Source organism: Choristoneura fumiferana, chromosome 19 (assembly GCF_025370935.1).
Source record: "Choristoneura fumiferana chromosome 19, NRCan_CFum_1, whole genome shotgun sequence".
Taxonomy (NCBI): Eukaryota; Metazoa; Arthropoda; class Insecta; order Lepidoptera; family Tortricidae; genus Choristoneura; species Choristoneura fumiferana.
Window position 1 is genome coordinate 1080766 of NC_133490.1, and position 13550 is coordinate 1094315.

Below are 13550 nucleotides of genomic sequence, written 5' to 3' on the forward strand. Positions count from 1 at the left end.
GTAACGGATAACTCACGTCTTAAACCGAGTTTAGCTCGACATGTTTCGGGCTATTTCGTAGCCCTTCTTAGGAACACGCGACTCGGCGGCTGCCGTAACACGCACACTACGCGCCACCGCTCAGCTCGCGCGACTCCCAGCATTATTTTAAGTGTGTGCGTTTATTTGAAGCATCACGGAAAAGGAAAAACTTGTTTTTTTCTATTCTGTGTTGCGTAACTGGCCCTAAGTTATACACGAAGTGCAGAATTGGAACTTCGTATCTTGCCGTCCCGCTGACGTTAATTATTTAATGTTGAAAATAGCCTGAATGGCTTCGAGAAAAGTATGGTACGGCCGTGCCTTCGTTTTTGTTTTGCTCGACTTGGCGGGGGCACTACCGTGCCCCCAGATACGAGATTGAGACGGACGGTACGATACGTACGTCTTATTCCGTCGGATCCCTGAATCGGAAAATGGTTTTAGCGAACCTGAAACATTTTTGGAACATCCAACCTACGCATCCAATAACACTTCACACCAACAGACAATATAACAATATAGCTAGTATCTAGTAACTGTACGAGTACAATGGACTACACGAAGTTGTTTACAATTTATCACCTCATTCTATTGTGATGACGAGAAAAAATATGGTTGCCTACTTAAATCAATGAACAATTTAAACGCAATCGGCGTACTTATTAATAAATGTCACAAATGTTTCGTTGGGTGCGCGATGACAGCGCCAACTAGCGGTTACAATTACGGCGAACTGAAATATCAAATTGCTGGCTGTCCTTACGAAGAGTAAGTAAACAATAGTAGATTGTTAACCAAGGGTGGAAAGTGACCCATTTGATCCGAGATATTTCTAGAGGAAATTAGTAATTGCACCCGAGTTAGACACTCTACTTTTCATTTCGACTGTGAGGAAAGTAAAATACCTACTACAAAAAAGAAGAGAATAATAATAAATTAAATTTACTGATATCCAACCTCCAACCTTTTTGCACTGGCCACTTGCCACTTCCGACTATATAAAAGAGAATCGAGTTGGTCACGAGTCACGACACGATCAAGGAGCTTATAATATACAAAACTGGAGGTTGAACGCCGAACGAAGAAGTTTGACCTTTGTTACTTATTTATATATTCCATCTCTTTCTTTCACATGTCAAGAATGACTTCCATCTCTTTTTTAACCTAACTAAAAAAAGAGATGGAATATATTCGTGACATAATAAAATTCAAATTTCTTGTTTCAAACGGATGTTCGGCGTTCAACCTCCAGTGTTGTAGGTATATAAGCTCCTTGGTCACGACGTGTATGTAGATGGCCAGCCCGAAACGTGAAAAAAAAGTGTCATTGACGTGACTCGACACTCGACTCCGTGGCTAATCACAAAAATAAAATAAAAAATACTTTCCACCCTAGAGATGAAAACGCAATTTTCCACCCGGCTATCTACCCATGAAAATTAAACTTTACATACAGGAGAGATGAATAAGGTATTACAAAGATACCTATACTTACGTATTACTTGCCTGCGCCCGCGCCACATTTGAAACACTCCGTCCCAACAAATAACTCGTGTCTTACAGTGACATAAAACATTTTTAACTAACTTTTAATTAAATATTGGTGTCAAGTGTCCCATGATATTTATTTATTATTTATTATTATTTAATATGAAAAAAAACTAACTTACAATGTAATTGTATTTTTATCACTTTTAAGGAAATGTGTTAAAAAAGTTATGACTGAAATACGATCACGACATAGCTAATATTAGGAAGCAAAATGAAAAGTGCACTTCGGCAGGTACGTATCAACATTTTTTATAACTTACCTAGAAAGGAAATAAATTATGTTTTATTTATTTAAATAATTTAAATAGGTTCTCTGAACCCGGCTCTCTGTGTTTATCGAAATTTGAACAAAATCATATTTGAAATATACCAAATATGAAGCAAAATTCGAATAATCATTTTAGATACACGACCTTATGTAGATATTCCAAATATTCCAATTTCTTTAAATTTCATATATAGGTTGAGTACTTAGGTATATAAAATGAGAAGGGGAAATAAAAACTTGGACATAACCGCAAAGCAAGTATGGTGTGTGTGACCAACAATATATTTTTTAACAATGATAAAAAATACCTACCCCGCAAATTATAGTAGGTATTAAAAATTAAAATGAGGGCCACTCACTGCATCGGCAAAGTGAAATCAAATAATAAGTGTTCAGGCAATAAAGTCCTGTATACATTGTAGCAAACTCCTTGGAGTTTTGTACCTTCTAGTTCTAGTGTATTTTTTGTAAAGTTCTTTTTTTGTATATTTTTCTTTTATGTGTTACTTGTCATTATTGCTTTGTGTGGTTGTGTTATTCAAATCAAAATATTATATTTCACCTTTATCATATTATTTCTTCGTTTGCTTTTTATTTAAGTATTACAGTCCATTCATACGTTTCATACATATTTTTGTCACTTCAAACGTACCTATGTATGTTTTTGTTGCTGACTGTACAAGATTTTGTTTTGTTTTGTGCTGTAGAATTAACCCAATTTTGAAAAGAATCGTAGAAATAAACATAAGTAGATAAAGATAACATAGTGGATTAGGTAATCTATTTTTTCATGGGGGAAAATCGGAGCTCAATCGGAGCACGACCACGCACGACGGCATCCGATTTCTTGACCCATTATTGTATTACAGATCTAGTGAATAAATGTTGACTGGCAGAGATCTCTTCAGGGATAAGTCGGGCTTTATACTAAGCACTTTTTTGTAAAAAAATTGTATTGTATTTCCTTTTTTTACAATAATATAAAACAAACTGAGAAACAAATGTTTTTTCGTCGTATTTATTTAAGTAGTATAGGTACTTATTGCTTTCCCAGTCAGTTTCAGTAAACTTCAGTGAGCTATATAGTTGAGAAAGCAAGGCAAATACAATTTTTTCCAACAAAATACGACGGCAATAGTACCTACATTGTGTCTTAAGGGCGGTAAATATGGAATTACGAACGAGAGTCTATTAGAAGCCCGAAGTCGAAGACTGAGGGCTTTAATGAGTCGATGTTCGTAATTCTAGTAGGTACCTACCGTCCGTGCGACATAAAATGTTTTTCATCACATTTTCGAGTAAAATTGTATATTTGTAAAAGAAAAACTAATATTTTTTCAAAAATTGCCGATACCGCTAACTGCGCTCTTGGCAGCGCCAGCTCCCCGCCGCCCTCCTCCTCCTCAGCAAGTGTATTGTGTATGGCGTGCGTGTGCAGCGCGCGCACGGAGCAGCAGCACACCAGTAACAAACTCATTTACCGACCTTGGGCTTCATGACATGAAAATTAGTACGGGGAATGACTCATTTACCGACCACGGGTTTCATGAGAAGCACATTAAGGTCGAGGGTTTTATTTGGGGGGTTGCAACCAAGGTAGCCTGCATGTTACAACACTGTTTACGAGCAAGTGTGATGGAAAACATCATTCATTGCATCTGTAAATTATTGACATTTTGATATACCTAAGGCCCAGTAGGTACACACGGTGAAAAGCAACTGCAACTTCTAGTTACTTTTGAGTTTCATTTGAGTTTATGCCATAGACTATGCTAAACCCCCAGTTTCCTTCCTGAATGTCGTTGTTGTTGTTGTTTCTTTAAAAAAATATGGCTCTGTCCATCGGAGGACAATTTTGCCAGTGTCTAGTAGGTTTTGCCGTTGTACGGTAAAAAAAATCTAATATGAGAGGTAATGGTGGATGAACGATGACCTTCCTGAATGTCAATTTATAATTATGGAACTTCATTATTAAGTGTCTTATGTCAAAACAGCTGTTACGACGTGTATACTGAAGCTAATTGGCAGGACAATAAATATAATAACTTATACAAAAAATACAATGGAAAACCATTATACACTACCTACATACTTATGTGTTTATTTTCAACTAACTTTTGCCCGCGGCTTCGCCCGCCTGGAATTCGGGCATCCGGCGGTAGGTAGCCTAGTCGCTCCGTTTCGACGTGAAAGACGGACAAACATACGAATACACACACTTTCACATTTATAATATTGTTAGTATTAGTATGGATTATTCACGAATTAAAATGACAAAAATAATCTATTACTTTTTGCAAGCTTTTATTTAGTTTCACCTGACTCGTTGTCTGTCCGTCTCTCTGTCTGTATGTCTGTCTGTAATCAAATCTTGCAAGTTAAATTTGACCAACTTCCAGTCAGTCAAGATTGATTGACTTGAAATTCGGAATACTTATGTAAATTGCGTGGCAATACAATAATCTAGTAGTGACATCCTGGTAGTCCAGCCAGGATCGCTTCCGCAGGACGGACTCTTCAATGGTTAATAGCATCGACTTGATGGTATGCAAATGTAGTTTTGAGTACAGTCAACAAAAGGTACAGTCAGCAAAAATAGGTTGTATTAAAAATATAATTCAGTATTATTTATTTATTGCAACACCTTTTACAAAAAATTATAAAAAATGATGGTAAAGTTTTGTGTGCTCTGCCTGCCCCATTTGGGCATACAGGCGTGATGTTTGTGTGTGTGTTATTATAGTGTATAGCGCAAAACTTCTCTGTATGCCTGTATGCCATATACTTACTTATTGTACATAATATTAGTTTTGCTGGGTTTTTTCAATCGCGGCATCGGAATCTATATATATAGAAGAATGACTGACTTATAGATCAACGCACAGCCCAAACCGCTGGGCCTAAAAACTTGAAACTTGGAAGATTCCGTATAAAATACGAAATCCTTAGAAAAATATGACTGATCTTTTTCGTAATGGCTACGGAACCCTATTTTGGGCGTGTCCGACACGCTCTTGGCCGGTTTTTAAATGTAAAAATTTCCTTCAGTTCTGGGTAGTCTTGGGAGCCTTCCTGAACATAGTGGCGTGTGGCTTCCACCTGGGCTACCCCACGATACTCCTCCGAGACCTAAGGAAGCCAGGGTCTGATATCCCTCTAAGCCTGGAAGCTGAGTCATGGATAAGTGAGTAAATTGGCTTCTTTACAGGCCATTATTTAACTGGAATGTTTTGGTTTCAAAAGCCAACCATTTTTAAATCGCTTTCTTCAGTTTGTCAAATCAGCAGCAGCCTCAGGGATAACTCTTCAACTGTTAATGGGATTAAAACGTTTGATTTACCAAACGTTCTCTTTCCTTACCACGAGCTTTACGGTGAAGGAAAACATCGTGAGGAAACCTGCACAAACAGCAATTCAATGGTGTGTGTCAAGTTCCCAATCCGCACTGGGCCCGCGTGGGAACTAGGTACGGCTACGGCTCATTCCGAGAGGAGGCCTGTGCCCAGCAGTGAGACCTTTATGGGCCGGGTTGATGATTGTGCGAATCTGGCATTCTGCGAATCTGGCGTTCTGCGAATCTGGTACTATGCGAATCTGGCATTCTGCGAATCTGAAATCGGGCATCGTGCGAATCTGGCATTCTGCGCATCTGGTATACTGCGAATCTGAAAATCTGGCATTATGCAAATCTGGCGTTCCAGGAATCTGTCGTTTTTCGAATCTGGTATAAAGCGTCAAAACCTATTGTTCTTGAATAAATAAATAAAAATAAAAAAAGTTAGAGGGTAATGGGATTACATATTTCGTAGGTGAGTAATTTTACTATTTGTTTTGAATTATTAGTTTAATAAAACCCAAAAAATAGGTAGGTTAAGTAGGTTTTCATTTGTGTAGAATATACCCTCTAGCTCTATAGGTAATTAGCGGCAAGGGTTTAGGACTCTACTTGTATAAATCCCGATCCCATCGGAATATCGGGATAAGTACCTAAAGGTACCTACTGCTTATGTGTTATTCTAGTAATCGAGCTATCGCCTACCAACTATACCATAACATTCGTCCTTACCTCTAAGGTTCTATTTGTGTCTTAGGTTCTATTTGTGTGTCAGAATAGTCATATATATAGGTATAACCGAATATAACCGAGGTGCCCCCTCGTGTGCCCAAGAGCTGAGGAAGAAGAAACATCTAACTTTCTTATTTCTATTTCCAGCATCAGCAATCGCTATCACAACGCTCCCGTCGTTCATCCTCACGGCGCCAATTCTGCAGAAGCTCGGCCGGCGATCGGCGCACTTCTGCGTCGCGACTCCAAGCATCATATCCTGCCTGCTCCTATACTTCGCCCAGGACGTGACCGCGCTGGTCATTGCCAGGCTGACGAGCGGCTTCAACACCGGAGCCACCATTGTCATCGCCGGCATCATCGTAGGCGAATACAGCAGCCCTCACTACCGCGGGGTCTTCCTCAACACCAAAACCGCTGGAGCTACCTTCGGCGTTCTCTACGTCCATTTAATTGGGACTTTCTTCGACTGGAGAGCCACTGCTCTATTCGGGCTTATACCTTCCGCCTTGGCGCTTCTGATTACGTGGACCTGGCCTGAAAGTCCATCATGGTTGGCCTATAAGGGAAGGTACAAAGAATGCGAAGATTCCTTCACGTGGCTGAGAGGAAACAGCGACGAAGCAAAAGAAGAACTCCTATTTTTAATACAATCCCAAAGGAACCGGCGACTTTATGAAATCAAGAACAATTCTATGATGAAAAAAGCCAAGCTGCTGCTAACGAAATTGGGCCAAAAGGACTTCCAAAAACCAACATGGATTGTGTTGTTTGTTTTTGTTATTTTGGAAGCTTGCGGCCGTCACTCGTTTCCAGCTTACGCTGTTAAATTTATGTCAGCTTTCACCAAAGATAATGCCACCACGTTGTATTACGTACTCGCTGTTGATGGCATAATATTTCTAGCCAGTGTGGGATCCTGCGGTGTAGTCAAATTATTCCGTCGTAGAACTTTGCTATTCGTAAGCGGCGGAGTATCTTGCGTTCTACTAACCAGTATCTGCATCTATTTGTACTTGAAATCTCAGCATATAGCACCGGAAAATAATGTTTGGCTGCCATTGTCCCTGCTTTGCTCATATTTCATAGTTTTAAACTTGGGTACCTCTTCGATAGCTCTGTCTTTGCTAGGTGAGATATATCCCTTAGAGCATAGAGGATTAGGAACTGTGATTTCTGGTGTTTTTTACTCTCTATCTCTGTTGGTAACGTTGAAAGTGACTCCAGCGTTGATGAGAGCCATCGATGTACATGGGACGTTTTTCGTTTACATGATATTCATGGCCGGTGCCTTATTTTATTTGTATTTCTTCTTGCCCGAGACAGAGGGTAAGACTTTGCAAGAGATAGAGCATCATTTCAATGGGGTTTCGTTGAAGTTGGAACAAGATAAGGAAGATAAGTTGTTGGACTGTACTTTAGCGAGCGAGAGATAGAGAACAACAAAACAACATTTCAATGGGCTCAAGTTAGAAAGAGACAGAGAAGATATACCTAATCTTGTCTGATGAAATCATCAAAAGGATGTGAGCAAGCGTTCTGCTAAATACTATAGCTAGATCCGTCCATTTATTTAGCAGTACTGAATGAGTGCACTTACTGAGCGACAGTGATGTATGTAGTTAGTTTGCGTTTAAAATACGTAGATACGTAGTAGTAAGATACGTAGGTATCTTCTCCATAAAACCAGATTACCACCAAAAAAGAACTCCGAGCAAAGTTCGTTCGCTCAGATCTTCGGCGGCAAAACTACGCTCTGGACATTAAAGTAGGGATTCTAGGTACCTACCTGTATCTACCTGGCCTGGACAGCTATTCTACGTTGTACTATATTATAGACTTGAATAGTTTATTTAACCCTAATTATTATGCTTTGAGTAACTACTAGTAAATAAACTACTGTATTGTAGGTAGGTACCTATGTGTATTATTATAAAATGTATAAGGTAAGAAAAAATATTTTTGCACGCGTTCATGTTAAAAAGCGAATAAAGTATTTGATTTAGTTGTATAAAATAAAATGCTGATCAATATTATTAATATTATTTATTATTTAGATCTAACACTAGTTGTTTCAGTTTAAATAATAGTTATCTTTGGTCATAACACATTTTTAGTTGTTATATTATAATTAGATCAAAGAAGGTACAGACCAGCATTATGCCACACACAGCGGAGCGTGCAAAAATATCTGACACGTCCTTCCGACTCTAGAAATAGAGTCGTATCAGATATTTTATGCACCCTTGTTGTGTCGATGTTGGTGCTGGTGACTGTACCATCAGCCAAATATGTGGTCTACCACCATAAAGTTGATAATCATTTGCATGTCATAAAACAATAATTCCAATAGACGTGTCTGTAATCTCGAAAGTTCGACTTTAGCGACATATCCATTTGATAGGAACTTGTTTAAAAATTTATAAACTACTTATTTTGCTGACCGTACCTAATTACTGCGTAATTAAACGAAATGTTGTTGAGTTAAGCTGGCATGAACGAATTGAACGAAACGAATGTCACAGACAACTATAGGCGAGGAAACTGAATTACATACCAGGGTTGGAACCTATCAGCTACTAATGTCATGTTGACATCCCAAAAATTTGGTAAAGAAATCATAACGAAATTGATTATGAAAAGGTTCCACCATGGTACGTGATTCAGTTTCCTTGACTTACATAATACTTCTTATAAGTTATAACACAACACAAACACAATGTATTTCAGATGTAGTAAATAATGTTTTGCCATCGTATTGAGACGTGGTTAGAGAACCAGACTACGAAGCTTGAGGTTCCGGGTTCGATCCCGGCCGGCGCAGATATTAAAATTTGTATGAATAATACGAATGCTTGTTTACAGCATCTAAAATAGATAACACGTAATTAATCTTATAACCAAATAACTAATAACTATTAAGACTCCAATAAACTTATAATAGTGGAACAGAAAATGAAAAGTTAACTAATCAACTTTTATGATTCGCACCGACAAAACTAATTCTAACCTACGGCACAGAATAAGTAATAGTACAAGTACAGAAGTTTCACTGCCGTACAAAAGTGACGTTTAGGCATAAGAATCGTGCCTACCTACTGTATGCTTCTCTGTCTATCGCATAACTCGTGTTCACTCGCACGCGTTGAGTCGCACTGAATCGCCTCAACGTTGGGGAGGCCCGGTATGTACTTGTAGCTCGGCGGCGGAATGGCCTAGTGACACCCCCCTGCCTACGGACTGCCTCACATATTTATTTATACCAATTTATGTTGGAGGCAAACAAGCGTACTAGTGAATAATGTTTTGCCATCGTATTTTGTCGGTATAGTTCATCTTTATCTTGCTCTTTCAACTAGCCTACCTACTGAAGTTTACCGAAGCTATTTGAGACAGCAAGCAAGATCAACATAACGGCACCATATAGAGTAAAATTTTCAAAGTACCCTGGTTTGATAATTCCAGGCTCCCCAGGGATCTTCTCGTGTGGGCTTTTCGTGTGCGGTCTGTGCCCTATTTCACGAAGCTATAAGTTACAATTTACAAGCGGTATTCTTTGTTTAACAGTATGCATTGAAAAGAGACTACCGCTTGTTAATTTTAAATTGTAGCATCGTGAAATAGGGCACAGGTCACATTCCACTAAACTGTTGTTTGAATTTGATGACAGTTGTACAGTCACCTTTGTGTATAAGTTGTAATAAGACTGAAGACCTTATTCATTTTCATCTCTCCTGTTCTGAAAGTATAATTTTCATGCGTAGATAGCCGGGTGGAAAATTGCGTTTTCATCTCTTTGTTTTATATTATACAGGCATTGTGTGATAATAATAGGTAATAATCATCATTTTGTCAGCATAGTTTACATATATATTCGTGCAAAATTACAGCTTTCTAGAATTGATAGTCCCTGAGCAAAATCGCGGACGGACAGACAGACAGACATGGCGAAACTATAAGGGTTCCGTTTTTGCCATTTTAGCTCCGGAGCCCTAAAAAAGACGAACGCATCCGATAAAATGCGATGGGATAACATTAAACCTGATGGTAAGCAGAAAGAAATTCAATGTACAGTGTATGAATAAAGGAGAATGGGCAAATTGACCTATCGGTGGCCATTGATGAAATTAGATTTATTTGAAAGCTAAATAATACTTATAATACTTATTACTTCCTTTAAGATCAATAGTTCTTCACATGTTGAGATTTCCCTTCTTAATTACTAAACTAACATAGGTAGGTTTAGGTTATGTTAAGTTTGCATTAGCCCGAAGGGCAAAAACTACACAGAAGTAGGAGCTCCGTCGACACTGTATCGGTGTCGACTCTGATTGGGAATAAACGTTACTGTGAAAATAAGCTTTACTAAAAAAGCATATTGGGAAAAGAAGCATTTGGGAAAAAAAGCGAATGGAAATTTTGCTACTAGGAAATACCGATTTTGTCAATAATATCGCCATACTCGTCGTACGGACGCCATCAGACGGCGCAGATACAATATCACCCAGCTACAATAGCCCCGGGTCACCTTATAGCTATATTTATATCATCATCATCATCCCAGCCTATATACGTCCCACTGCTGGGCACAGGCCTCCTCTCAGAACAAGAAGGCTTGGGCTATAGTTCCCACGCGGGCCCAGTGCGGATTGGGAACTTCACACGCACCATTGAATTGCTTCGCAGGTTTGTGCAGGTTTCCTCACGATGTTTTCCTTCACCGCAAAGCTCGTGGTAAATTTCAAATGTAATTCCGCACATGAATTTGGAAAAACTCAGAGGTGCGAGCCGGGGTTTGAACCCATGTTTGAGAGGCGATAGGTCAAACCACTAGGCCACCACGGCTTTTTTATATTTTTATAATGAGTAACATTTTAAAAAATAATTGTAACATTTAGACCTTAAAAATTGTGGCTGCCTAGTAGCCAAAACAAAAATGGTTGTGTGACAGTTTTCTATAACCTATCTGATGGACTAATTATTGTAATTTATTTACCCAATTAGTGTAGGTACAGTCAAAAAAACTAAATAGAGACATATCATATTACATCTGCCATCTGTAGCTAGTTTGTAGTTTCTTTCTTTAGTGAAATTGTTTAATGTTTTACGCCATACGGTTTAATAAATCAGCCAAAGAAATCAGCGAAATTGGTTATGAAAAGGTTCCACACTGGTCTGCGTTCAGTTTACTCTGTACAAAAACTTAACCACACTTCTATCTAACTAAAAATGTTTTAAAGTCACATTAAACAATAAAAGCTTAAACCAATGGGGTGGGAATTGAGTTAATCAAGCACCATGCCACTGACAGGTGCAAAATTGTATAGTAACATTTTAATCTTACTTATTTCCCTTATCATATTATCCATATCTGACAGCATCATACCATCAACTTCACTCCGGTATAGCCTTCCATATCTGCGAGATCTTATTAACGCTAATATCAGGCGGTCCAAACAGAAACTGGCCAGCATAGTCAGCCCCCATCGAAGTCAGCACCTTGGCTCTGTTCCTGGACAATATCAGTGAAGCCAGCGGAGTCCGGGCTACTCCAATCTCCTGGGCCACCACTCCCGTTACATGAACATCGTCGATCCAGAAATAGGGGGTGAATTGGGCTGTCTTGAGCAAACGTGGCACTACATCTTGGGAGTAAATGATTGCCCAACCTGTAATTAAAATAGAATAGATCATGGGTAAAAAAATATTATTATAATTAGTTCATACAAATGTATGATTAATTTTCGTGTCACAATGGAAAAAGTTAATGGAAATTAAAACTATGTGCTAACGCAGATTTAACAGTGTGCAACTTTTTGGTCTTCACCCAAATATGATTTATCTTAATATTGAAGAAGCCAGAAAAGAAATGCCGGAATGGGGAATAAAGCCTAGTTCTTCGTCAGTCTAGTGGCGCATGCAGTACCCCTGTACCACCTTAAGCTTTCATTTCATGGCAAAATTTCCTGATTTGTTCTCGATAAAGTTATTATTTTTATAATTTGGGAATTATTTATCAACCAACCAGAACAAATGGCACTGTCTTTAATAGATGAGATCACTAAAGTAGTAGTGACAGGTTATTCAAGAATTACGTAAGCAGACTTTTAGTCATTTTTAAAAAGTTTTTAAGCCCTCTTCCCCTTGTCAGCGAAAGTCAGCCATTTATTTTTAAATCTATTTAGGTTTCTTTAGTGTTATAAGTACCATCTAGGCCTCCATGTCATCAAAAATAAGCAAAGCAAAAACTCCCCCACCCCCCTTTGATGCTTATGTAATACTAAAATTGGTTTTTGGAGTCTTTTTGTATTTTTTATTTCAACTCCAAATTTTATTAGGTACTTTTACGGTCATCCCGTAAAACCCATATCGAAAATGGACTGTCCAGTGGTGGTGTAGCAGTATAGCACGCGGCACGGAATGCCGAGGACCTGGGTTCGATTCCCAGCGCTGGTCTATTTTTCTGGTTTTTCTGTGCATCTATGTTTCAGTTTGTATTTTCGATACGTAATACTTGAATTACTCCTATACATGATTATTATTTATAATTGATCACATAATCTGATAGCAAGTTAAAAATTTATAAATCTATAAATTTATAACAATACAAGTACACTCAGCGGCAAAAATTTTGAACCCTTCATTCAAAATTACCGATTCTGCATACAATTGAGGGCCAGATTTTTTGCTGCCCAGTATATTATTTATTGCATTAACAGACATACCAGCACAATATGTTGGATAGTAATGTGGGCCATATTCCGCTGGGGAAACCCTCCACTTGGAGCGATGAGACCTTTGCACCTGCGCATGTTCCAACACCTGGCACGTAATAAGCCCCTTAGCCCCCCACGGAGACAGCTCCCTCGCCAAAAACTGCCTCAATGCATAAGAATTAACAACAACGTCATCATCAGTCTTCAAAATATATTTTGCCATTGGACAATGATGCGTCACCCATTTTAAACCCATTACGTGTTTGTAAGTCATGTTACGGTATGCATCTGTGAAGCTCCCTTGCACAATGTCTCCGAATAAGGCAGATTCATTCTGAATTCGGTGGGAAATAGTCGGGTTTTCTGATTCTCCAATTAGGAAAACAACTTTAGTTGAATCCAAGGAACGGCCCCAAGTATTTCTGATAACCATTCTATTATCATAGTTACTCGGATTTGAGGATATAATGACGACTAGTAACAACCCTGCGCTATAGTTCTGACAAGGCTGAGGGTTGACTTTAAAAGAAAAATTCTTGAGATCGATTAGTTGTTCGTAAACATCGTCAGGTGCGCTGAATTCTGTACCATTGTAAGGCCCGAGTAAGGCAAATTTGGGGTTCTGTACGCGTATTTCTAGAGGCGTAGATGTGTTGTAAAAGTCGTATATGAGCATCAAGCTGACGATTACAACGGCAAGCTTGTGCAGAACCATCATGTCGCATTTCTCTCCACGCTGACTTTCCAACATAGTAAAGATTCTTGCACGACGTAATACGAAAAGAAAATGGTTTTAAGGAGATATCATTCTGTCTACAATAATGAAAGTCGAAAGAAACACGCAAAAGACACTCCTCAAAGTCCTCGACGCAGCAGCACGCAGCAGCCAGCACGCACTCGGTATCAAATCAAACAAACAAACGTCACT

General features: G+C 38.7%; 2 protein-coding genes across 3 annotated transcripts; one reads left to right on the forward strand and one right to left on the reverse strand.

The window, feature by feature from the left end:
- The first annotated feature begins 5 nt into the window (after positions 1 to 5).
- Positions 6 to 7942, forward strand: LOC141438699 (facilitated trehalose transporter Tret1-like). The gene is made up of 3 exons (XM_074102611.1): positions 6 to 1804; positions 4889 to 5024; positions 6054 to 7942. Exons 1-3 carry the CDS (start codon positions 1784 to 1786, stop codon positions 7340 to 7342), a joined length of 1446 nt encoding a protein of 481 aa, XP_073958712.1. The 5' UTR covers positions 6 to 1783; the 3' UTR covers positions 7343 to 7942.
- Positions 7938 to 13550, reverse strand: LOC141438704 (beta-1,3-galactosyltransferase 1-like). 2 transcript variants are annotated; one of them, XR_012452503.1, is made up of 3 exons: positions 12632 to 13550; positions 9140 to 11575; positions 7938 to 8916 (listed from the first exon to the last, which is right to left on the reverse strand). XR_012452503.1 is itself a non-coding variant. In XM_074102621.1 (2 exons), the coding sequence occupies exons 1-2, from the start codon at positions 13371 to 13373 to the stop codon at positions 11301 to 11303; spliced, it is 1017 nt and encodes a 338-aa protein (XP_073958722.1). In that variant the 5' UTR covers positions 13374 to 13550; the 3' UTR covers positions 7938 to 11300. The 2 variants fall into 2 exon arrangements, 1 of the variants encoding a protein (XP_073958722.1); XM_074102621.1 differs by having other exon boundaries at positions 7938 to 11575.